The sequence below is a fragment of the Quercus robur genome, chromosome 3, assembly GCF_932294415.1.
Source record: "Quercus robur chromosome 3, dhQueRobu3.1, whole genome shotgun sequence".
NCBI classification, from domain to species: domain Eukaryota; kingdom Viridiplantae; phylum Streptophyta; class Magnoliopsida; order Fagales; family Fagaceae; genus Quercus; species Quercus robur.
Genome location: NC_065536.1, coordinates 67495567 through 67523131, shown reverse-complemented (window position 1 = coordinate 67523131; position 27565 = coordinate 67495567). Strand labels below are relative to the sequence as shown.

At 37.5% G+C, this 27565-nt stretch overlaps 1 protein-coding gene across 1 annotated transcript; it reads right to left on the bottom strand.

Moving 5' to 3' along the window:
* Window positions 1-27565, bottom strand: LOC126719044 (serine/threonine-protein kinase 1-like). Its single transcript, XM_050421584.1, has 18 exons — window positions 26747-27565; window positions 25680-25768; window positions 25479-25586; window positions 25291-25398; window positions 24926-25016; window positions 16244-16296; window positions 14198-14260; window positions 10642-10686; window positions 10139-10174; window positions 5482-5537; window positions 3627-3708; window positions 2975-3103; window positions 2677-2827; window positions 2100-2253; window positions 1416-1641; window positions 769-969; window positions 605-690; window positions 1-475 (listed from the first exon to the last, which is right to left on the bottom strand). Exons 1-18 carry the CDS (start codon window positions 27495-27497, stop codon window positions 376-378), a joined length of 2529 nt encoding a protein of 842 aa, XP_050277541.1. The 5' UTR covers window positions 27498-27565; the 3' UTR covers window positions 1-375.

Here is a 27565-nt window from a genome sequence, read left to right as displayed (position 1 = left end):
TAGACGAACGTGTTCTTTAGGACTTCATGACAAATATCTCAATAAAAAATTACATTTGATTAGAGATGAGAAGGCATTTGAGAATTTACAAATTGGGTAAAGCTAAAGCCCTACTTTAAAATTTAAAAAATAAAAAATAAAAAAATTGCGGCAATAATTGTCAGGCTACAACTACACCCTTTGCCTTTGCCTTTCCAGAACTTAAACAAAACTGGATAGATGAAGAAACAAATCAAAAATTACATAAGACAGAATTAAATGCTTATACCAAAAATCAATTGGTGTCTTGGTCTTATAATAATGAGCAATCATCATTAAGCGGAAATCATAAGTTTGAAATATATTGTATCTATATAAATAAATAAAAATGCCAACCTACAACCGCAGAATAGTTCTAAGTGTATCACACAGACTTTGAATGGTCTGTTGCTCCTGTGCTGCTTGCAACTCCTGGAGTGGCATATCTTCATAACACCTGCAAATTAATATCAGGAGAGAAATCAAACAATATACCCCAACAAGAAAGTAGACATTTATGTAAGGTCAATATTTTCAGATGGGCGAAAAAAATAACCCCATAATTGGACAAGTAAAGAAGCCCTACATTTTGTGGTATGCTAAAGCCTGTGCCAAATTCAATAGGGTAGAACTTGAAGTGAGTCTCTGGTACACGCTTGGAGGAAGGGGCATCTGCAGCACATCAAACAGATAAGAAACCCATATCAAATGGCACACAAGAGTGCGAGCACACACACACACAGGTTTAACCTCATTTTGTCCTCTTCGGCCCTTTTTAGACTGTCCATCACCAGTAAAGAGTTCCTTCAATGCCTCAACAGCTACAATTTCGCTTTTGTCCCGCTGCATACCTCCAAGAACATTGTCCGACAAGAGAGCAATGGGGGATATATCAGTGGCCCTCAAGAATGGAATTGGTACTGTATTACCAGCTGCATATATGGACCAAAGCTGCAAATGACATAGACATTGAAACATAGGTTAGCAGGCCCCAACTTTCAGCCACAGAAATAATCATTTTCTGAGGCTCCTAAAAGAAGTGAAAAAGAGCAAAATGGGAACAAGTAAAACAAAAGACCAAAATCCAACTGCATGAAAAGTAAGCTATGTGACAAACAAATTATATTACAAACAAAAAGAAGAAGCAAGCCATCCTGAATGTCAAGTCAATAAATCCTAAGTTAAACATGGTCTTCATTTCAATATGCGAATAATCCAAATCTAATGTTCATAATAACTGAACATTTGAGTCTCTGCAAAAACTTCCAACATTTATAATCCTGTATCTTAAAATAATTCTGAGTGGCCTTTTAATTGCTTACTTCTAAAGCAGTACGCAATATATAAGTACAACTCACTTATCATTTGGTAAATATAGAATTCAGTTCAAATATTACCTTATCCTGCAATGCAAAAGCTTTCCGGTGAACAGTATCATTCTTCAATGTGCTACTTCTTATACTACTGCCACCCCCAAGTTTCTCATGGCTAATACCTTTTGTCTTGAGGATCTGTTCAGTAGAGCTAGATACAAAGTCAGAAGATGCCCGTATGGTCTGTGTAACAGAATTTGATTCTCCAACCAATGTATTGTTAACATCAACACCTCTTATATTCTCCACCCTGAAAAATTATCCCAATAAATTTGGTGTACCCTTGAACGTTCAAAAACACACTTTTCAAATTGAAAATGAAAACCACAATTTTAAGTACCACATAAACAAAGAATTAACATCAAAGGATGACAGTTTAGCAGAGATATATATTAAGAGCATTTGCATAACATAATAAACTATAAACTAACCACATTTTAGGAAATTTGCAAAATCAGTCTACAACAATATATACTGTAAAACACAAAAGTTTCTTTTTTTTTTTTTTTAAGTAAAAAAGTTTCTTTTTTTAGCAAATTCAAATCAACTTTGACGATATTTGCAAAACCAGTGTCTGCAACTATATATCCTAAAAAAGAATCATTTACGTAATAGCCTGAAATGCAACTTTAAAAAGAAAAGGGAGGGATAACAAAGCTAGATATAGGTGCCTAAATTAACATCAGATATAAATAGTGAGGAGAGTACCGGGGTGCAGCTGATTCGTTTCCCGTGCCACTAGCAGAAAGGTTTTCAACATGTTCAAGAGCAGGTGAGGATTCTGTAGCACTGGACAATAGCATCTGAGTGGACATTTTATCTATCTCATCTCCCCCATGAACTATTACGGTGCCAAAATTACCTGTCATACATGGAGTTCACATACATCAGAAGACATGGTGCTCAGGTAAAAACAGTATTATCCAGCAAGATGTTATAACCTGCTGGCTAGCAATTACTTCTGATCAATGCTTTATGCAGACAATTTAAAAAATGTAATCCAAACATGAAAATCTCTTGGCTTTCTACTGGTATCAAAATATGTTTCTTAACATTATGATGAGTTTAATTCATAAATTTGGTTCACATTTTTCATTTACTCCCAAATGGTTATATTCAAGTTGATGATGATGTTCATTACCATGAATACTCAACTGAATCAAAACCAATCAGCCAATTAATTTTCTGAAGATATTCTGACAAAACTTAGTTTCACTGCTTGAATCATAGTCTAAAGTCAGACTAGAATATGTGCATTATGACATAAGATGTAAGACATGCATACCTTCTCCACCAAGTTCTGTACCATCTGATATGTGCTGTTTCCTCAAAGTGCTAGGTGCAAGCACTTCATTTGCAACTTGAAGCCCAATATTATAAGGCCTTGATGGAACAGTATCTCCATAATCATCATTCCGATTTGGAGCTTCCAGTGGCTATTTCAAATTCAAAACAGTAAAACAAGATGAATAAAAAATATCTCGTAAAAGGAGACACCTTGGGAGGAGGGGGTTGGAACAGAAGGAAGAAGAGAGGGATGAATGGATTGGGGTAGATACTACAATTGAGAAATTTCAACATACACTGTCTCCAGGCAAAGTTGGAGCAAGATTTTGTGCTTGAAAAGCCATGGAGGCCCGAAATTCCTTCGCCCTTTCAATCTTTGGCAACATTGCAGAGGGTCCAAATTTGCATTTCTCGATGAATTTGTGCTAAGTTATAAATATAGAAAACATAGCTCAAGTCAGAATGAACACATGTGAACTTAACAAAATATGCACAAAACAATTTCTTAATCATCAATGCTTTATGGCTAAAGAAATGTACAAGATCTCATAGCTCTATGGAACATTAGCCCATACACAATGCTAGTAATGCTACATCAATGCTTCTTCTAGTCATAAATAGATTACATTCTATAGCCTACTCCGAACAAGTTTCGGTGAAATATTGTAAAATTCTTCTACACAACGGAGGCCTTAAATCTTTAACATCCAAGCCATAAGTTATGTATCAAAACCAAGCAAGATACATGTGCATGCCAAAACAGAAACAATTTAAACAATATCTGGATTACTTACTCAGCATAGACAATAATATGAGGAAATACTTAAGCTCTACTATATTTTAACATGCAAGAACAGAGGAGTACAAGTAACATTTAAATTTAATGCACCAAATTTTTTCCATAATGTGATTTTTTTATCATACATATAGACATGTTACATAACATACTTTCAACATCTCAGATGCAGTAGGGCGTTGACGAGGTTCTTTTGTTAGGCACTTTGCAACAAAATCATGGAACAAAAGAGACCTGCCAAAGGAGATACATTTTAATAATGGTTTAAGTGAGAAATGTCATAACAAAGACCAGAAAGATTTGGGCATGTATGCAATGAAAGTAAAAAGAACCACTATAAATTCAGAAACTTCTTGCTAGAGCTTGAAGTAGAACAACCACAGCTTGTATTGCTCCAGCCAGAAGCAGCAATGTAAATTACAAAACTCAAAGCTTCAAGAATCATAATAGGATCAAAACTTTGTTGAGTTAGCTGCTACATTTACAAAGAATTACTTAAAAGCACTACTGAACTTGATTCAAGTTGAATTTGGGTTAGTAGTGAGATTAGAGACCAAATGCTAGTGAAAACAGCTTCATTTTGCATATTTATAACATTATTAGAGAGCATTATCATACTTATTGTGTTGATTCATGTATTTTATATATAGTTTTGGAATAATGTTAAATGATTAATTTTGTACTTAAATTGAGTTTTAATGCATGAATGTCTTTTCAAGGAAAATGGAAGCAAAGAAGGTTTGACTTCACCCACCCTTACCTTAGCAAGGCTTCCAGCAAGCCATTACACACACAAAAATATATATCCACTGAAGGGTCAAGACAGTCATGTAGCAACTACATATATTCTCAAAACTTTGGGTAGTTATAAGCATGAGCTCTTAAGATGTCTAAAAAAGATATCATAGAGATGACCAACATAAATTCTTCTCTATTTGGAGAGGAAGACAATTGCCTCTCTCTCACCCACTGTTTCCTGACCTTGATAACATTCCTGGAACAAACACAACTCTTAAGCTAACCTGTAGACACCTAACCACACAGCTCTTTTTTCCTTCTTCCATACACCAAAATCAAGACCCTTCCTCTTTTCCATTAAAACCCTAAATCCACCATGTGACCAAAGGTGATTGAACAAGGATTATACAGGATTAACATAATATTTTATCATACTAATGCCGACCAAATTTAAAGGAAAATATAGAGATAAGAAAGATTTATGGTCTAGCACACAATATTTTTATCAGGTGCACTCAAGCACAAAGGCCTTGTGGAGGCTAGGGCTTCTAGGCACAAAACACAAGCACATGCATGATCAAAATAAAGTGGACATTTTGCATGTGTCATTCTTTGGGTCTACTAGACGAGCATGCTATTCTGTTTTAAATGGCATGTCCCTTTTGTTCTTGTATACATCTTTTGAATTTTTTGCCACCCAAAAAAAAAAAAAAAAAAAAAACCCAACAAAATTGTAAAAGCCAATGAGCTTCCAAATCCCATAATAATATAATGGACAGTGAGATCATGGGTTCAAGACCCACTAAGCATGTATAACTTACCAATAAAAAAAATTATAAGCAGCTCCCTTCACCCCCCACCACCCCCAAAAAAAAGGTCCCTTGAACTTTTGGTGTCTTCTTCTCAACTAAATCCCAGAGTTTTAGTACATAAAGGTAAACATAATTATGTTTGGTATATTAGACAGTGAGAAAAGCATTGGTATAACTAATCAACAGTTTATTATAATTGGTTTTAGATCCGGCCATAATTTTCAATTAAATTACATAATTTCTTAATTAAAAAATATCTATTGGCTCTAAATGCTAGGCAAAAAAAGGTGTGCATGTTTTGCAATTTAGGTGCACTTAATTTCATATTTAAGAGTAAGAAGTGCTTTTTCTTCTAATGCTTTGCATTTTGTATTCATATAGGCGCTTCTAAACTTGCAAGTTAGCACTGACAATAACTGTTACAGAATATGTGAATATAATAGACTTAAAACCAAACCATTTTTCTTTATCCTCAAGCATCGGAGCTGGCTCACTGGATATCATGAATAAAACCTATCAACAGAAAAACAAAATAAGTCAATATATATTTCCTCATCACTGCATAAGACAGAATAGATGCCACAGATTCACTTATTATCCAACGTGCATCAGCAAGCAAGTTAGAAAATAACATTATTCTTAAACTGTAAAGACCAGTTACTGACAGTAAGTTATTAAAGGAGCCGTGTAAGGTGGAAAACACACAGAATCAGGTTTCAGTGATCTAAAGTAACAAACCCTAATATTATTCATGAACCAATTCTATCTTTTCAAGAAATTGCTAAAACTGAGTATTCAAGTACATAATAAAGATGAGATAGAAACTTGTGCAGCCATGTGAAAAAGGATCCAGTTGCTTATTCCATTTTTGACTATTTGTTTCCTTTCTTTGAGAAGTGAAGATAACTTCACGAAAAGAGGAAAAAAAATATCAAACACACAGTGTATCAAACCAAATCTTTAAGAAAGACTCCAGTTTTGACAATTAGAAGTATGTTTTCTGCTTGGTGACAATGACAATTAGAAGTGTGTAGAGCCAACATTCAACATCTGATGGAGACAAGTCTAACATAATTTTGGAGATCCAGTTACAAGGGCCAACATACATAATAGTGTGGTGGAACTTATAGCTAGTTGGTCACAGAAGTTTCACAGACCAAAACTAAGGTGCTTTGGAGTATGATCCCCTATTGTCTTATATGGGTCATATGGAGGGAAGGAAATACACATATTTTGAAGGGGATGAAAGGTCGATTCATGAGTTGAAGCTCTTTTTCTTTCAGAATTTGTTTGAATGGGCAAATGCTTCGGATGTGGTTAATTTCATTTCTCTTCCTGATATGATGGATTTTTGTACGTTCATTCCCTTTTAGTTTTTTTTTTTTTGGCTTTTAGCACACTGCCTGTGTGCCTTGTTTTTATTTTCCCTATTACTAATTTTCAATGAAGTTTATTACTTAAAAAAAAAAAAAAAGAAGGGCCAACATACAAAATCTGGTGGAGACAAAGCTTACCTAATTTTGAAAATCCAGTTTCAAGGAGTCAAGCATTAAATAAGTTCTTATATGAGGATGTTTCTACTGCACAATCTCAGGTGGTTCAGTTCTATCAAAATCTCTACACAGAGACAGATATGTGGCGTCCAAGTGTGGATGGACTGGATTTTGCTTACATTAGAGAGGATGAAAGGTTGTCCTTGGAGAGGGAGTTCTCTAAAGAAGAGGTTACCCAAGTTTTGACGGAGATGGAGGGGGATAAAGCACCTGGCCAGATGGTTTCACCATGGCTTTTTTTCAAAAATGTTGGAGTGTGGTGGAGGTGGATGTCATGGCTGTTTTTGAGCACTTTCACAGGAATTCAGTGTTTGAACGGTCTTTAAATGCCTCGTTTCTCTCTCTAATTCCCAAGAAACATAATGCAATTGATGTTAAGGATTTTTGGCCTATTAGTTTGGTAGGGAGTGTGTACAAGCTACTGTCTAAGGTGTTGGCAAATAGACTGAGGGTTGTGCTAAATAGTCACATCTCTGAGTCAAAATGCTTTTGTTGGTGGGAGACAAATTTTGGATTCAATGCTTATTGCTAATGAGTGAGATTGTTGAAGCTACTGTCTGAGACAAGGTGATCCGCTATCCCCTCTTCTTTTCCTTTTAATTATGGAAGTACTAAGTAGGATTTTGAAGAAAACTAAAGATTGTGGTCTGCTTCATGGCTTTCATGTAGGGCCAACTAACTCTATAGGGGTACACATTTCACACTTGCTGTTTGCAGATGATACCATATTGTTTTGTGATGATTCTAAAGATCAGGTGTTGTCCATTAGGCTGGCTTTGTCTTGCTTCCAAGCATTTACTGGTTTGAAAGTTAATGTGGGGAAGAGTGAGATTGTTCCGGTTGGGGAGGTTGGAAATATAGATACTTTGGCTACCATACTTTGATGTAGGGTGGGTAGTTTGCCTATGAAATACTTGGGAATGCCATTGGGCACCCCATACAAAACAGCATCTGTGTGGAATCCTATATTGAAGGGGATGGAGAAGAAACTCTCAGGTTGGAAGCGTCTTTATTTATTAAAGGGGGGTAGACTTACCTTGTTGAAGAGTACTCTTTCTAGCCTTCCTACGTACTATCTATCATTATTTGTCATCCCTATAGCTGTGGCTGATAGAATGGAGCATATTCAGAGAAATTTTTTATGGGGATCTTCAGAGGAGTGTTTCAAATATCCTTTGGTGGCTTGAGAGAAGGTGTGTTTACCGATAGATATGGGGGGTTTGGGGATCAGGAAGTTAGTGCATTTTAATAAAGCCTTGTTAGGGAAATGGTTATGGAGGTTTGGACGAGAAGGCACTCATCTTTGGAGGAGGGTTATTACAACTAAATATGGAGAGGGTCAAGGGGGGTGGACAGCTAAAATTTGTGGAAGGGCCCATAGATGTGGTCTATGGCGTGGTATTCATGATGGTTGGGAGAATTTCTCCAAACATGTGGCCCTAGTGGTGGGTGATGGCACTCGTATTCTTTTTTGGCATGATAAGTGGGTGGGAGATAACTCACTTAAAAGGCTCTATCCTCAGTTGAATGTGTGTTCTAATGACAAGGAAGCTTGCATTTTTGATGTATCATGCTTCCAGGAGGATGGAAACGATAGAATTTGGAATTTGATATTTCATAGGGATTTTCATGAAAGGGAATCTCAATGGGAATGGCAAGTTTGATACCCAGTCCTATTACCATAACATGAGGGGTGTAGCTGCCTCCAATTTTCCATGGAAGGCTATTTGGAAAGCTAAGATCCCTAAGAGGGTGGCATTTTTGTGTGGACAACGGTTCATGGGCAGATCTTTACATTGGATAATCTTATGCTTAGGGGGCACATTTTGGTGAATCGGTGTTGTATGTGCCATCGAAATGAGGAAATTGTGGATCATCTCCTCCTCCATTGTCCTGTAGCTCACTCTCTGTGGGTTTATATATTTCAGATCTTTGGAACCCAATGGGTCATGCCAGGCTCTGTGGAAAGCTTGGTGTATTGTTGGAGCTATTGGCTGGGTAAATTTAATTCAGACATTTGGAATATAGTTCTTGGTTGTTTGATGTGGATTGTTTGGACGGAAAGAAATCGGCGCTCTTTTGAGGATTGTTCCACTATCTTGGAGTTTATTTCTTTTCTTAGTATTGCACTTTAAGTTTTTTCTTGTTGTTTGTTGCATTTCCTTGTGTTCACCATCATGAACACCTTGTATTTGCTTTCTTCTGTTTTACAGTTTGTTTAATAATACTCTTATTACCTATCAAAAAAGAGTCTTCCGTATGATAGTTATAAGACTTCTTTTGTGCATTAGCAGAACTGTAAATATCTGCCAAGTCCACGGTTTTCTTATCAGTATATGTCAGCATATCCAACCTTGATTTGGTCTCTCTTTTATTTTAGGCTCTTCTTTTGTGTAGTTCCCATGTACTAGGGGATGCGCCCTTTTTGCTCTTTTTTTAAGAAATTACTTATTAAAAAAGTATATTTCACAGTCTCACTCCCTTTAATCTAGGTGTAGGGTTTTGAAGAAGCTCTCAAGAGTCTTATTGGGGTTTCGTTGAGTTCATTAGACAGTATCTAAAAAGTATAACTCTTAGTCCTATGTAAATCATAGAATAAGAGTGGGTAGATGAAGTATAAAAGTGCATCAGGAGTGTTGTGTGGTCATAAAATACCTATTAATTGAATGCAACTAAATTGAGAATGTTAAGATGGATAAGTAGAAATGAACAAAAAGACAAGGTTCAAAACAATGAAGTTCATTTAAAGATTGGGGTGTCTCCTTTTGATGAAAGATGAGGAAGAGTCACTTGAGATGATTAGGTCATGTTAAGAGGAGAGAGACTAATGCATCAATGAGAAGAAGAAAGTTGATTCAACTTAATGGAACGAAAAAAAGGAAGAGGAAGACCAGAAATAAGGAAAGGACATGTCAATTAAGGAAGTAACAAAGGATATACTTCAATAGAAAAGAATGGCAGTTAGCATTAAATGAGATGTGAGTTGCTTAAAACAAATTAATAGGTCGTTAGGCACCTTTGCAAAGAACACAAAGATCTTAAAGAAAAGCGCTCAAGGCTAATTTTCAGTCATATATCAAAACTGATTTACAAAGTGTTTAAATTCTGGTACTTATACTAGTTATTTGGCATTAGCAGCCTTCTAGATGATTGACAAGTGTCTAAATCCTTTTGGCCTATGCTAAAGCAATCATCTAACTAACTAACCAACTAACTAATTAGTTACAAGAGAAGTAAGATGGCTGCTGGCATTGAACCAGTAGAATGCTGCTGAACTTAGCTGCTGACTTACTTAAATGTAGCTACTGGTTTTTGTGATAAACTACAGGTGTATACAGCTACTTGAAATACCCTGCATCAGACCACCTCCCAGTTGCATTCATTTTTTATGATGTCCTACACTGATGAAAGCACTGAATGCATCATAATGATAGCACAATACATCATCAAATAACAACCACATTCCAAGGAGACTGATATGCAAACATGGATTAGAGTGTGACATATGAATATATAAATTACAGTATAAATTATAATAGAAGTTAAAATTGTGACACTAACCCTCATTGGATGAACTGCTGATCTAGGAGGAAGTCCCTGAAAAATAGAGGAAAAGAGAATAAGATCATGAGATCTCAAGAAACATGTTGAAGTGAATCTCAAGAAGAAACAGACCAACAATAGTAACCATTCAACAGAAAATTTCTTTTTTTCTCACAAGAGCTAATCCCCTCCTCCCAAAAACAAAAGTCCAATTGCAAGCAGCTTATAGCTAAAACTTTAAAAGATTGCAGAGCTTTCATATTTTTGCAGGTAATTGTAGAACAAAATATGCGCTTGGAACACTTTTTTTTTTTTTTTTTAAATATAAGTAATAATTTTTATAGGAACAACTAGAAATGCATCAAGTACACAGGAAGTATACTAAATGTACATCATACTAAACTTTTCTAAAAGTACATTGATCAATAAACTCTTAGAGAATGAGAAACTTCCTAATGCCAACACCCATTTGAATAGATTTCTAAGAAAGTACAATTTCAGATCTAGAAATGTCCTCTCACCTCTGCCATTTCAATTGCAGACACACCAAGAGCCCATACATCCACCTGAAAAGAGGAATATATAAATGTACCATGGATTTAAGAGTTACAAAAGGTTCAGTTACAACATTTATAAGTGATAAACATATCCACCATCCAAATATATAAGTAACATATCCAATATTTATAAGTAATAAACATATCCACCATCCAAATTATGATAACTATAATAATTTGAAGTTAAGGTCTGCGCATCATAGGAATGGATATATTTGGATGGCTACTCCTAAACACCCAGAGTTTTACTTGGGTAGCCATCCAAATATATCCATTCATATGACATGCAGACCTTAACTTCAAATTATTATAGTTATCATCCCAACTTTTAGATTCTTTTTTCAGCTAGTCATTATAACTACAATTTATTCAACATTAGCACATGATAAAAATGTGTCCTTTCAACATTACCAATACAATTCCATCCGTATAGTCAGCAAGTGTTTAGATAACAGATTGGAGGATGGGTCTCCTTAGGTGTTATGCAAATTAGACATTGAAATAGCTTACAAATCATGTCAATTGTGCTTCCTTCTATATATGCTGGGAAGGTGCAGCTGTGGTGAAAAAAAAAGGTCCTGGATTTCTTCTTTTTTCCCACTCCACTTTTCTGTGCTGGTGAACAGCAGTCCTAGTGGTTTCTTTCCAGTACTAGTGGTTAAAGGCAGAAGGATCCTCATTGCCCACTTTTATTTGTCCTTGTCATGGAAACTTTAAATAGGTTGCTGGCCAAGGCAATTGATGGGGGCTATTTGTCATATACAGCGAGTAATGCTGCTCTGAAGATTTCCCATCTTCTTCTTTTTTTGATAAGTAAGAATGATATATATTCAGGAAGGCTGCTCTATGCATGAAACGCACAGAGCACACCAAGATTTACAAGAAAAGGAAAAAGAGAAAAGAAACAAAAAAGACCAAGCAGCAAATTCCCATCTTCTATTTGCAGATGATACACTAATCTTCTGTGATGCAGATCCTAACCAGCATAGGTTCTTCCAGTTCATCTTATTATGTTTTGAAGCTGTCTCAGGCTTGAAGGTAATTTTGCGCAAGTCAGAGCTTGTTCTAGTGGGCCAGATTCCACACATATGTGCCAACTGACATTCTTGGTTGCAAAGTGTCAAATCTGCTGATGAAATATTTGGGGCTTCCAATCAGGGCTCGCTTGAAGGCACAAGTTATTTGTGATAGCGTTTTAAAGAGAATGAAAAAAAGACTACCAGGATGGAAAAATCTTTTACTTATCCAAGGGGGGAGGTTCACTCTGATTAAGAGAATGCTTTCAAGCCTTCCCACTTATTTCATTTTGCCTTTTCCTTTACCTGCTGGAGTGGCAAATGTAACGAAGAAAATTTTTATAAAAAAATTATGGGGAGGTATGGGGGAAGAGTTTAAGTTCCACTTGGTCAATTGGAACTCCATTTGCAAACCTATCCAACAAGGATGCTCGGGGATTAGGAAATTGTGGACCTTTAACCAAACCTCTCTTGTGAAATGGTTATGGCGGTACACAGTGGAGACGGATTCTCTATGGCGAAAAGCCGAAAAGTGATAGATTTGAAACATGGAAATTGTCAGGGTTGGTGTGGGTGGTGCTCAGATGTTAAGAGGGGTTCTCATGGTGTGAGCCTTTGGAAGCATATTCAGCATGGGTGGACTACTTTTAAGATATATTTGATTCGGGGTAGGGTACGGCACAAGGGTCTGTTTTTGGCTTGACTGCGGGTGTGGGGAACTGGGGATGATACATTTAAAGAATAGATAACTGTAGCTCTTCATGATGGCTAGAAATAAAGATGCTAATATGACGGATTACATGGATGTTTCAATTAGCAGTGTGCATTGGGTTCCCTCTTTCCTTACAACCAACTCATGATTAGGTGTTAGAATCTGTGAATCTTTTCTTTGAAGACCTTAATTCAGGGAAGCTCTCCAAGGCCGTAAAGATAAGATAAGCTGGGCATTTTCTAAAAAATCATGAATTTAAGGTTAAAGCTTATTATACAATTTTCAGAAGAGGAATGTGGAAAAAAATTCCCTGGAAATCAATTTGGCATGTTCACTGCACACCACATGTGGCATTCTTTGATTGGTTAGCGGGAAAGAATATAATCCTAACAACTGATAATCTGAGGAAAAAAGGTATTATTATTATGGATTGATGTTGTATATGCAATCTGATGGGGAGTTAGTAGATCATCTTTTTCTTCATTGCGAAGTTGAGAGAGAATTGTGGTCTCTTATTTCATGCTTGTTCAGGGGGTGTTGCATAATACCAAGGACCGTTCTTGAAGTTTTGGCCAGCAGGAAAGGTCCATTTGGTAAAAAAGCAAGTTTAGAGATTTGGAAGATCATTTCTATGTGTCTAATGTGGTGCATTTGAAGAGAGAGGAACACATGGACATTCAAAGAACAGGAAGTATCAGTTACTCAACTGAAGTTTCTGTCTACGATCCTTATATATGTGGGAATATGATGTCAGTTCTTTAGATACATCATATTTTTTGGGCTTTCCTTGATAAATTGGATTTTAGATGATTTTTTCTGGGTTCTACTTTGTATACATCCAATGAACAAGGGTAGTGCCCTTCTTTTGAGCTTTTTAAATAGAATTTCTTATCCTATTTATCAAAAAATAAATTGTGATATCATCTTTTAATGTAATGGCATCTTTTGACAATCAATGACTTCCCAATATAGCCACATATTCAAACCCATTCCATATGTTTAATGCTCCTATATACATTTGATACTTCCGCTTCTCTCTGGACTTTTTTTTTCTTAGTACATAACATTGTTTTAATTTGTGTTTTCACAAATTCTCTTGCAATTTAGGATGTAGCAATCTTTCCACTTTTTTTTGCATGTGCATACGTTTAATGAATTTTTGTGTGTTTTCAAATGCCTTTCACAATAAATATATATTTTTAGTAACATCTTGGAATTAACCCACCTCTTAACAAAACATTGAACCACGAGGTCCAGGCATTGTAATATGCTCTGGAAAATTACTTGGACCAATACCTACATGTTTTTGATAAATAATAATACTTTGTTGAAAAAGGAGAACATACAGGGAACCATAGCACACAGGTAGTGTACTAAGGAACCAGCAACATATCAAAACTAAAATGCATGGAAAGAAACCTGTAGATATTACTTAGACCAATACCTACACGTTGCTTAATTGAAAATAAAATAATCTCTGTCCTAGAAAGCATCTGCATTCTGGCTTTTGACAATAATAAGCAATATTATATTTATATGGTTTATACCAATACAAATTCTGCTTTTGTTTCTAATATGATTTTCCATGGCCCATTTTCCCACAATAGAATTATTTATCGCTTCATCAAAAAGTCCAAGGAACTTTAATAAATTTTGGCTTTCCTTTTGAGGTATTTCAGTGTTTTGTTAAAGAAGACTGAGTAATCCGGTGATGAAGGTGTGTTAGTGGGCAAAGAAATAAGAAGAGAGGCTCAAAAGAAAATTAAATCCATCAAGACCAAGAATATGATACCTTTCCATCATAGCGACTTTCCTGAATAACTTCTGGAGCCATCCAATGTGGAGTGCCAATGAACTGAGAACAAGATAAAAGATAGTGAAAATAATTTCCAATTATCAAGCACAGACAAAGAATAATACATAAGAAAAATATAGCAACAATATTAACAACAGAATAAGCACTAAAATAGATGCAAACAAATAATCCCTCAATGGAACATAGCAGGATCAATGACTAGATACCTTTAACAAAAGGCAGCTGCTTAAAAGTAAGATTACTTACTAATAAATTTTCTTTATCAATTCACCAAAACTGTTAATTTTACCCTAATGGGTAACACAATTGGCTGAGTACCACACTTCATGAAGCAAAGGTTACCAATTTGAATCCCCCATTCCCCATCCCTAGGGGCCAAACTTACTTATCAAAAACTGTTAACTTAATGCCAGCTGCAGTTAGGAAGGTAATTGGTAACAGAAAACAATTTTTTTTTTCCACCCAGACCCCCCTAAGACTAGAGAGGCTTCAAAAGCAGTATATTGTCAAGGTTACCCCTAAAGATTTCAGATATCTTTCTTGGTTAGGTACTCTTCACAGAGGAAAATTATTGAAATTACACCATCTTCTGACATTCGCCACAAAAGAGAATCTTTTGACTTCAATTTACAGCAGCCAATTGATTTCTAAGGACACAATAACTTTTTTGATTTCTAAGATACAAGAAATCAAAATCTCCACGCCATTTGACCTTTATTTTTTTTCTTTTTTTTCTTTTCTTTTCCCCCTTTCTCTTCTTCTCCAAACGTTCCCACTTTCTTTTTCTCTCATTGTTGCTCACTTGTCTCTTCTCTCTCTCTTCTTCCTTTCCTTCCTCATCTTATCTCTTTCAAGTTTAGGCCATGTTGAGTGGATTATAAGGAAGGAGGCAGGTTGGTTTTTTTGTGCAGGAATTGAGGGGACAGCCATGACTAACAGGAAATTATGGTGGCTTTGGTGAGCTTTGAGTAAGCTCTGGTGGGTTTTATTTGTTATGGAGATGTTGGTATACATGGCTTGGGCAGACATTGGTGGCTCACGGTGGTTTAGGTATTGGATTTGTAGGTTTGATTGGTGGTTGATAGTGGTTTTGAGTTGGTTTGTGTGAGATGGGTTTGTGTTTGTGGGGTTTTGGGTCAAATGAAAGGAAAACAATAGTATGAGATTTTCTCAGATATAAGTTTCATTGAAATCCCTTATCATATGAGACCCAACATAATTAAGAAATGTGACTTCTCATATATGTATTCCTTACAATTCCATGAAGAAATAGAGTGAAGGCTTAAATTGGTGTTTTTAATAATAGGTACAGAGGTGGATTACAGCTACTAACAGAGTTAACATCAAGTGGGCAAAGTGATACTTTTTAAACCACATGTGAAAAAGGGCAACCGGCCCTAACCACAAGTGGATAATATATATAGTTTATTTGCTAACACACCAATGATTGATCTATTAATGTCAATAGTAAAGTAGCTTTTTTTATTTCTCAGTGGTGCACAAGCTGATGCAAAATTCATCAGCTATTGTAGCTGTCATCACACTCACTTTGTCACTATTAATTAGAATTTATTTAGCATAACTAACATTCAAATAAGATGGAAGCAACAGGTGATTTGAAGCACAAGTTAAAAAATTCATTTTAGTTCAATAATTTGCTGTTTGTTATACTTCAATCTTCCCATTCTCTGGTGAACTGCACTTGCAATTGAAAGATTTCACCACGTAAAAATATGATCTCTTGTACTCTCTGCTTTCTAACATCTCCAGGGGAAGTTGCAAGGTATTGAAAATTGATAACTCACATTTATCGTAGAACCTTTCCTATGCATTTATCTGAGTCTTCTAATCAAAGGATACCAAATCACCTAGGCATCACCAAGGAACTCCGAGTGAACTAGGGGCAACTTCAGGCCCATAAAACATAAATTCAAAGGTAGCATATAACAGAAGTGAGAAAATGGAGGCAAAAAAAAGGGTGCTGACTACAGTATCTACAATTAAGTCAAACAAACATGGTACCGTGTTGCGTTTTGACATGGTCCTTGTAAGCTGAGCTGCAACCCCAAAATCACCTGCTCATATTTCAAAATTTCACCAAATGGTGAATCAGTCTTCTTTTAAAAGGAAAAGCTATATTTTTTAACCTCTAAACAAAGACCAGAATGAAAGAAAGAAAGCTCAATTTATAGACATTTGCATAAGACTCAGTGTCCAATCTAAGGGGGAAACAAACAAAAAAATAAATTTCACCAAGAAATCCTTCTCAAACCCTTTTCATCATCTGTTACAAATCTGTGTTTTTCATCACTTGAATCACCAGAAATCTTACATTCAAATCAGAAAAATCAGCTTCATACAGCATGCAGGATATGAAATAATTTCAAGGGCATTGGCTAGATTTTACCATAGCATGACTTAAGTAAAATTTGAAGCTTTGTTGTGCGGAGTTGATTGGATGATGAATCCTCTACTAATCTATCAATATACAAAGTAATTGACAAATGCATGCTCAGGCACTAAAGGCTTAAAGAAATAGTTTTTTTTTTTTTTTTTTTGATAAGTAAGAAAGATGTACATTAAAAAAAACAAAAAACAAAAAAAAAACTTGCTTTATGCCAAAAGAACACAAAGGGTCCGTTTGGATATAATTTATTTTGCTGAAACTGAAAACACTGTAGTAAAATAATTTTTAAATGTGTGAATAGTGCCGTGGGACCCATTTTTAATGAAAAAGTTGCTGAAAAGTGAAGTTTGTAGGTCTTGTGAACAGTGCACGGAACCCACTGATGTGCTGAAAAGTCAAAATTTTCGGCTATTGTTCATGCACAGTGCATGAACAGTAGCCATTTCAGCTAAATTTTGTCTTTGAAACGCGTGGGAAAAAAAAAAAAAAAAAAAAAGGAGCAAAACACAAACGCCATATAAGTCCTATCCAAACAAATACAAAGCAGACCAGAGAAATAAAGGCTGAAAGAAATAGTTATCAGAACAGTATCAAACATCAACCCAGACACAAAGCAGGTGAAATAAATCGCCAGTTCAACCTTCAGTTTAATGGTCAGACTCAAGTTTTGTAATTATTTTGAACGTATGAATATTAAAGAAATCAAATGTGTGTGTGTGTGTGTGTTTTATATGGTGATAAACATGTAAATGTTATACTCTCGCAATATTTTATTCAATCTAACTTATGTATCAGCTTTGCAAGTCATTGTTTATGAATGGTAAGGTAAGCAAAATTATATGGAAATAAAAAGAAAAGACTAATCTGATGGTTATGTACCTATCCCTGTACTCGGGTAAACTGGGTTCAACATTTCTATTTGAACTTCTCTAAACGGCCGCTCATGCCTGAAGCCAGTTGAACCAACCCAGTCTTCATCCAGTTATATGAGAAAACACCCATTCAAACAGCATGGACTGCAGTTTGACTGATTTTGAGCTTGTCATGTCCATTAGAGATATGAGAGCAAAACAATGACTAATTTACGGTTTTTCCAATACAACAATTTGTTCCATCTAATTCTAATAACCATGGTTGAAATCCCGAAACAAACCAAAAATTTACATTGTAATATTTTCACCCTATGCCTAACGTTGTATAATATCCTGCCAATGAGGTCTACCTCAAGTGGTGTTTCCGCTTCCCACGGTAATGGGATGGTGGGTGAGTTCTTATGTTCAAGATCCAATAAGTGCATGTATATCTTGACGATCAAAATGTACCTTGTATCATATCATATAGTCAAGTGACCACATTACTCCTCATTGTGAAAACTTCAAGATTGAAGGGATCTGGTGATCTGAGAAACCTATTCCATGAACCTTTCTAGGCAGTCATTTTTCTCTAACTACCATTTGCAAACATAAACCTAGCTTTGGACTAAATATTTTCACCTAAACAGTGGAAAAACCCTCTCCAGTGTTTTCTTTTTTCATCTCCTTTAAGTTGAAGAGAGATCAAACGTTAAGTTTCAAGCATTTTCAAATATAAATTATTAAGCACCACTAATTACCAGCAAAAAAATTTTCTCTCAGTCAAGATCACCTATGATTTAAAACACCAGCACATATTTAAGACTTGGTAAATCATCCATCATTCATTTTCCCTTCTTAGCTCTAGGCCAAATAGCCTTTGAGGAAAGTTTAAACCACACTTTAATGAGTACAACAATTGTTTCATTTTAATTATCTCACATCAGGAAAGACATCATGTTTATATAAGCATCAAAGGCAAGGGCTGCCATTACTTAATAGAGGTGATTCTCAAATTTTACTACAGTAACTTGGCTATGGCAATTAAGATTTTCATATGTAACTTTTTAATATTGGTAAGTTACGCACCCAGTAGACTTGAACCCAATATCTCACACTTCAACTAAAATTTAAGGGAGGAGGTGCTACTTGAGCTAAAGCTCGTTGGCCTTTTTTTTTCAATTTTTTTTTTTTTTTTTTTTTGATAGGTAAGAAAAAGTATATTCAAAAAACGGCTAGATGCAAAATAAAAGTACAAAAACGATAAAAAAGCAAAACAAAAAAAAAATCATTAATTACAGAGAAGAAGAGAGCTAAGGAATAAAGGAATAGAGTCACTAGATGTGAGTCCCCAAGCCCTATCCCAATCAAAAAGGGAACCAGAAAAGAGAGCAAGTAGTTGGTCCTCAGATCTATCCAAATCCTCAAACGTCCACCTATTGCGTTCCCTCCAAATACACCACATCAAACACAGCAGAATTAGGTTCCAAATGTAAGATGAATGCTTCCCCAACCAATTCCACCAACTAAATAGACAATCTTGCACCGTACATGAGGGAACCCATGAAATCCCAAAAATCCTAAAAACAAAACACCATAGCCGATAAGCCTTTTCACAATGTAACAATAAATGATCCACTATCTCACCGCAGCAACACAGCAACGACAGATAATGCACCAGTCAACGAAATCAAAGCCCTTAAGTCTCAAGATATCTCCCGTGAGGATCCTATCCCATGCGGCTGTCCAAACAAAGAAAGAGAGACGCCGAGGTGCCTTAACCTTCCAAATACCTTTCCAAGGAAAAGCAATGGAAGAAGAGCCATGTAACTTATGAAAATATGAGCGGATAGTAAAATCCTTGTTTTTTGTCAACTTCCATCTCAAACAATCACCATCAATCACAGAAGGTAAATTGGATGCCAAGAATAGAAAGAAATCATCCACCACATCTGCCTCCCAATCATTAGGACCCCGAATGAAACGAACATCCAAAGTTCTCCTATCCCCTATTCCTTGACATATCAGAGATGATTCTACGAATGCCTCTCTATTTGCAGCAAAATTGTACAAGACTGGAAAAGCCAAACGGAGAGGAAGATCTCCACACCACCTGTCTGTCCATAATTTCACTCTATCCCCCACCCCAACCTTATACTGGACATTTTTGTTAAAAACTTCCCAACCCATCCGAATACTTCTCCACAAACCACACACATGAATACCCCTTCCCAACTTAGAGGTCCACCCCCCCCCCCCCCCAAATTCTTCCCCAAATTTCAAAGCTACCACCCTCCTCCAAAGCCTATTCTCCTCGATCCCAAAACGCCAAGGCCACTTTCCCAATAAGGCTTTATTGAAAGCGGTCAATTTTCTAATACCCAAGCCACCATTAACAATAGGCATACACACCTTATCTGAATCCAATAAATGTGTCTTAGAGTCACCCCACAAGAAGTCCCTTTGTAGCTTCTCAATTTTGTTTGCCACGTGTGTAGGAATGTTGAACAAAGATAAAAAATAGGTGGGAAGACTAGATAGCGTACTTTTAAGCAGTGTCAACCTACCACCTTTTGATAAATGCAACTTCTTCCACCCTGCCAACTTCCACTCAATTTTCTCCAAAATAGGGTTCCAAATAGAAGGGGACTTATGGGCCCCAACCCTACAACCCAAAATCTCTGCCAAAGCCTACACATCATTTACCTCCCCTATAGGAACTATCTCACTTTTAGCTACGTTAACCTTCAAACCAGTCACAGCCTAAAAACAAAGTAGCAGCAATCGAACATGAAGGACTTGCTCCACCTCTACATCACAAAACAAAATAGTATCATCCCCAAACAGCAAATGGGAAACACATTCCACTCTACCCCTCATACCATCCACCCTAAAGCCATTAAGTAAACCTGCCCCTTCCATTCTCTTCACCATCCTACTAAACACCTCCATCATAACTAAAAATAACAAGGGAGACAACGGATCTCCTTATCTCAAACCTCTAGAACTACCAAAGAAGTCAGCTGGAGACCCATTGACCAAAACAGAGAACTGCACTGTAGAGATACAGGTTCGAATCCAAATACACCATTTCTCCCCAAAGCCCATTTTCTTCAACAACTTCAGAAGCGTCTCCCAATTCACATTGTCATAAGCTTTCTCAATATCTAACTTACAAATCACCCCCGGAATCTTACTCTTCATTTTGCTATCAACACACTCATTAGCAATGAGAACTAAATCAAGGATCTGCCTACCTCCCACAAAACTATTCTAAGATTCAGATATTAGTTGATCTAACACCATTTTCAATCTATTTGCCAAAACCTTGGCCAAGATTTTATATAAACTCCCCCACCAAACTAATAGGTCTGAAATCACGAATGTTAAAGGCATCATTCTTCTTAGGAATCAAAGCTATAAAGGTAGCATTAAGAGATTTCTCAAACTTACAGTGCTGATGGAACTCTTCAAAGATTGCCAAAACATTTCTTTCTACTACCCTCCAGCAATGATGGAAAAAGGCCATAGAAAAGCCATCTGGACCTGGGGCTTTATCCCCTTCCATATCTCTGACCATTGACAAAATCTCATCTTTCTCAAACCTCCTCTCCAACTAGCCCCTCTCCAACTCCCCTATTTGGTCAAACTCCAATCCTTCCACAAAAGGTCTCCACTCCTTAGACTCTTGATACAAAGTTTTATAGAATTGAACTACTTGAGCAGCAACTTCTGCTCCGTCCTCATAAATCACCCCATCCACTCCTAAGAAACTTAGATGGTTATACCTTCTATGAGAATTAGCCATCTTGTGAAAGAACTTAGTATTATTATCTCCCTACTTAATGCACAACATCCTCGATTTTTGTGTCCACAAGATCTCCTCTAGAGAAAGAAGATGCTATACTTGCGATCTCGCTTCATTTCTCTCATCTCTCTCCATTTCAGTGAGTCCAAGAACCCCTTCCTTAGCATCTAAAACCTCTAAAGCCCCCAATAATTATTTCTTCCTACGCCCAACATTGTCAAACTCTTGGCGATTCCACTAAATAATGTCTTCTTTCAAATCTTTCAATTTTTAGCAAACACATAAATAGGTGTACCCGAAAAAGAATGGCGATTCCATCATGAATCAACCCTATCAACAAACCCATCCATCTTCAACCACATATTCTCAAACCGGAAAGGACTTTTCCCCCTCGCCATACCCCCTGCCTCCAAAAGAATTGGGAAATGATCTGAAACAATTCGTGGAAGAATCCGTTGGAACACGTTCGGAAAGTGTTGCTTCCATTCATGTGACACTAGAACCCTATCAATCCTAGACATAGAAGATTGGTCAGTGCCACTAGACCATGTATAACTCCCTCCCTTCAATGGCAGATCTATCAACTTCAAATCTTCAATAAATTCAGAAAACTTTTCCATAACTGGAGTAAGCCGAGACCCACCCCTCTGTTCACTAGGAAAACAAACAACATTAAAATCCCCAAAACAACACTAGGGAACATTCCAATATTGCTGAATACCAACCAACTCATCCCACAAATCACCCCTCAAATTATTATCATTTGGGCCATACACCCTTGAGCATGCCCAAATAAAACCATCCACCACACCTTTTCACTAAACTGACACCGAAAACAAGCCCACTAGAACTTCCAACTTTTCTAAAACCCTCCTATCCCACATAATCAAGACCCCACTAGCCGTCTGATCAGCATCTAAAGCCACCCAATCCACATATAGACAGCCACATATACTACAAACCAGCTGTCTATCTATGCCAGCCAGCTTTGTTTCTTGAAGGCATACAATATCACACTTCCACTCACGTAACAAATTTCTCACTACCAAACATTTTTGGGGGGTCATTCAAACCTCGAACATTCCAAGAAATCATCTTCAGTTTCATAAAGACTTTTAAGGCCCCACAACTGTCTCTACCTCACTACCAACACACTATCTCCCATCATAGTTAACCTTTGAGAGTAGATTCCTTAACTCTCTTTTCCCTTTTCCCGTGGAGGATGCTAATTTTTGGTTAGGAGCAACTTTCTTCCGCTGCTGGTTAATAACTGCCATCTCCCTTTCTAGCCTTTGAAGATAAGCAATACACAACTTTTCATGACGATTCATAGAAAGTCCAATCACTTTACTAAAGCCTGGGATTCTGTTTTTCACCCAACTATAGACATCCAGCGTATTTCCAATATTCAACACCTCAGAATCATTGTGCATTTTCTTCGTCAAGGCCAACCTCGGAGGGACAATAGTAAACAATGGGTTACAATCTGCCAAATTTTCCTCCTCACCCAAAACCGCTTCTGAGAGAGCCATTTCCTCCACCAACGAGACGCCCAAACCAGGTAGGTCACATCCTGACTTCAATTCCATCATCGCTAAATTGGGCTGACCAATCTCACCAATATCTATCTACCTGGTTCCCTTATTATCTACCCCTTGAATCAAAAGCTCACTACTCACACTTCCAACTTTATCCACACTATTGACCCCAAAATCCACGAAACCCGCACCGGATAGTCTCTTAAGGATATCTGCCAAGAACCTGCCTTCGAGAGTTGCAAATTTGCCATGACGGTCTTGCCCGGAACCATCGTGAAGTCATCAAAGCTGAACCCGATGGAGCCACCGCAAGACCATCGGAGCTAGTCCCAACCTCCAACTCATCCACCGCGGGACTGTCGGGGTCTATCCCAGTCACCGTGAGACTGTCAGAGCTCCTCGGAGGCACCGAGAAGCTCTCCATCTGAGCCACTGCAAGTCTGTCAGAGTTAAACCCAGCAAAGAAATTGCTCTTAAACTCCATCGAAGCACAAGACCATCAGAGCTGGTCCCAACCTCCAACCCATCCATCGTGGGACTATCAGGGTCTATCCCAATCACCGTGAGACTGTCAGAGCTCCTCAGACGCACCGAGAAGCTCTTTCCACCAAGCTCGGCCTGAACCCAATCTAATTGTTACCTCACAGGACCTCCAACCACCTGTGTCGACATCCCAAAGCTCGTTGAAGTCACCAGTGGGCTCTCCCCAACCTTCTCGTAAATATCGGCTGAGGGTATAGGCCCTACAAGGTTATAAGAACATTCCCCAGGCTCAAAAGTATTTGGGCTTACGGTGATTGTGCCTAAACAAGACTTACTAATAATCTGTTGGGCTGCCAACTTGTTAGAGCCCACACCCAGCTTACCCTTGCCAAGTTCCTTACAAGCCCGTGATACCCACCTAAAATTCTTTACTCCCCCTTTATTTCTATCCCAGGAAACACGTCTTCTTCCTTTCACATCAGTCTCCGCGATAAGACCACTCCCTACCAGCAAGATCTCCTTAAAGCACTCCTCTTCCCATTTTCATTTGCTTTAGAATTCAAACTGAAGCTTGGTGGGATACGTTTCCTATCTTCTACCAGATTTTGCACACCTAAATCTGACACCACATTAATGCACTGCTCCCTCCTAACCCCTCCTCGCACCAACCACATATCAGGCTTGCCCACCGGAAAATCTCCCACCTTAGCATCTGAAAATCTTGGATTCATCTCCAACAACCCCCTTGACAGATTCTGCCTCTCCACAGACTCCCCCTAAATCATATTTTTATCCTTCACCTTGGTTGTAAAGAGTTGTGACTAAGTCACAACCCTTGGCTGCACCTGACCCTTCATGATTTCAGCAAAAGACCGAGAGGGATGAGGCCCCAACATTCTCCTCTATGGCAAAGACACAAATTTGGCCTAAGCTGAACCACCTAAAGCATATTGGTCAAGATCCAACATCTTCCTCAGTTCAAGCCCAAAGACCTTCCAACCATTTTGTGCTTTGCCTCCAGGAATAATAACAGATCTTTTGTGCCCTCCAACTCTGAGTTCAAACACTAAAAGGAACTAACCAAAGGCATTAGATCCCTGTTGTAAAGTGTATGCAGTGTCTCCTTCCCTAAGCGTAAAAAACTGTTTGGGATTGACTCCGACCATCGTGTGTTCTATGTTCTTCATCAACCATAAAGCTGCATTCTTGCCCATGAATACTGACTTCATGAAGTGTTTGCCCCGTTCAAAAATACGTAATGAGAAAAAATTTCCTCCTTCCTCAACCACCAATTGAAAAAGCTTAAATTCAATGAAAAAACTACGAATAACACCCATAATGCTAGAAGAAAACTAATCCTCTTCGGTTTATGGCTTCACTATTTATTCATGTTAGTAACAAAATAAAGTGACATGATTGCCTTTCCTTGCATATAACACCCAACATTGTCCAAATAGATCCCTTTTCAAATATAGGTATATGGTAATCTTATATAACAAAACAAGTATCAACAACATTAAATAGGAATAAAACGTAGGATTCATGAATCCCTACAACAAGACGTGTTTTAGATGTAAATAGACATGAAGTTGGCAATACTATATGAATTTTACTCACCCAATTTGACATCGCCTTGTTCCGTTAACAAAATATTTCCACCCTTAATATCTCTATGGACCTTGAAAATTGAGTGCAAATAAGCAAGACCCTACACATAAAAATAATATAATAAATAGATAAATAAATAAATAAATAAAACAAAAGGTTCGAACAACAGAATAAATTTTTTGCTTACCAACAGATTAATTATAAATCAGATGGTAGGCAAGGAAGCATTTACTTCACATAAACAATGGCAAAAAGAGTGTCCGACTTAAGTTTTCTAGCACAAAAATTAGCAAGATTTTATAAAATAGGCATAATATTTAAAATTGATTATTCTCGACAATTTTCAAATTCAAACCAACCAATGTCAACCATACCTTCAATGTTTCCCTACAGATAAATGCTATTTGAAACTCCTCCAAGGGCTCTTCAGTAACATTCATCAAGTCAGCAACACTTCCACCGCCACAATATTCCATAACTATCTGCCAAGATACTAAAATTAGTTGTCTCAAACTATGCAATTCATTTCACAAGTAAATAAATCAAACTCTTTGTTTCCTACCCAAAGACAATCTTCTCCTTGGTAACTCCCCAAGTAGCGCACAACATTGGGATGACTACACTGCTGCAACATCTCAATCTCACCACAGATTTCTTCGTATCCCTCCTCCTAAACACCACAAACATCATAATTCACTTCAAAAAGTCCAAACTCAAACTAAATGCAACACTAGACACAAGAAAGAGCAAGAAAGAAACACACCCCTTCACTTAACGATATCACTTTGATGGCAACCAGCTCTGAAGTTCTTAAATCCCTAGCTTTGTAAACAGCCCCATATGACCCCTTCCCTGCCATAACCAAATACCAACATCATTCAGCACAATGACATAATCACACAAAACTCACCTATATCAACTTTTTACTAACAATTTCGTTATGTAGTAGAAAAACCAAACATATTAGTTAGGTAGCATCTCGAGTGTCTAAAACTCGAGTTTACTAATAGAACTCAAGTCTTAGAGACTCAATTTCTATGTTGTGGCAAGAGCTAATGTGGAATTTTTATCCACATGGAACTCGAGCCTCTAGGATGCTACTTAACGAAATTGTTTGGTTTTTCTGCAACATAACGAAATTGTTAGAAAAATTAGGCCAAATGGAGAAAAAAAATTGCCTTTTTTCATCATTCTATCATATGTGAAATCATTCTCTCTGTTACATCCTTAATCAACATGTTCTTTTTTGCTACTTCTACTAATGTTATTTTAAGTCTTTCTCCACCCTTTTTTTTTTTTTTTTTGGTTGACATAGGAGAATTTCACTCAAATTAATTGCACGTCGCAAGGCATACAATACGACAATCCTCACTGAATCAAACTCCTACGAGCAACTGACCCCACTCGTAAAAACCAATTATCTAGTAATCCAGGTGCTTTTCACCCCTAACAGGCTAAGCAGTTTATCCTCATGCTCAAGAGGCAAGCAAGTCTTTCTCCACTTCCTTTCATTCCCTTAACTTATATCAACTCACTCTTCACTCACAGTTGCATTATGCATAAAATTCCTGAAAAGCATTACATTATGAAGTTCAAATAATCAACAAAATCCACAAAAGAATTGAAATGCACACTGCCTTAACCAGTAGTGACCTCAAGCAAAAACCCACTTTTAACTCCAAAACAGCACAAAATGAACATGATTCTACAATCCAATTCAACGATTCACTAACTATGCATCAAAATTAACACAATTGAATACCACAAACATCATAACCAACCAAAATTCACATCGAATACGCAACAAAAGGATCAAAATTGAACTCTTACCAAGCTCATTGAGCAATTCATACTTAGTAGAAACATCTTCCCTGTTAACAAAACTCTCCGCAATCGAACTCGACGACTTCCTCAATAGGCTCCTCCCCTCCTCTCCGCCCTGCGCGGGCGACGCGCCGTTCCCCTTCCTCTGCTTCCCATGCCCGAATTCCCCAACCGCTTGCATGCTCGCCACCGCGAGTCCCATCGACGAACGCCCCAAACCTTCGCCGCCTTTCCTTCTCTCGCTCTCATTCACCACGAAGGTCGAGAATCCCTCTCCACCTTCCTCATCCTCATCCTCATCCTCATCGCCGCGACCTTTCGACGAACTCCGACGCTTGTACGAGTAGTTATACGACACCTTAGAGGTCCGGTTGTTAGTCTTCACGATCATTGTACCGAAATCTTCGGCCTTGTTCGCCTCATCGTCGTAGTAGTACTCACTGTCGTAGTCGATCGAAGTTCCGCCGCCGAAGTCCTTAGGGAGTTGTTTAAGCAGCGGAGGTAGAGACGAATCGTCGTCTTCGTCTTCGTTCTCGTTCTCATCGTCGTCGTCGTTATACACCATTGTAGCGTAAAGGTCATGTTGTTGTAGTTGTTGTTGTCGTGATTGTGGTTTGCGACGCTTGTACGGTGCGTTTTGCTCGTGGTCGGAGACGGAGTTGGAGTCGGCGCCGCCGTGGATTAAGACGGAGGAGTAGAGCGGCTCCGATTGTGTCCGGGTCGGGCGGGTCCCACCAGAGGTGGATCTCTGTTCCATTTTGTTTTTTTCTTTCCAACGGTTTCTTTTTTTCTTTTTTTCTTTTTTAAATCAGAAGTCTAACGGAT

Bases quoted from the DNA above. Each gene is read 5' to 3' on its own strand.
- LOC126719044 (XM_050421584.1), bottom strand. From the start codon at position 27,497: ATGGAACAGAGATCCACCTCTGGTGGGACCCGCCCGACCCGGACACAA. The intron at 25,587-25,679 runs GTGTGTTTCTTT...TGTGGTGTTTAG, and splicing joins TGATATCGTTAAGTGAAGGG to GAGGAGGGATACGAAGAAAT. The intron at 476-604 runs GTAGGGCTTCTT...ATTAATTTGCAG, and splicing joins GCTTTAGCATACCACAAAAT to GTGTTATGAAGATATGCCAC.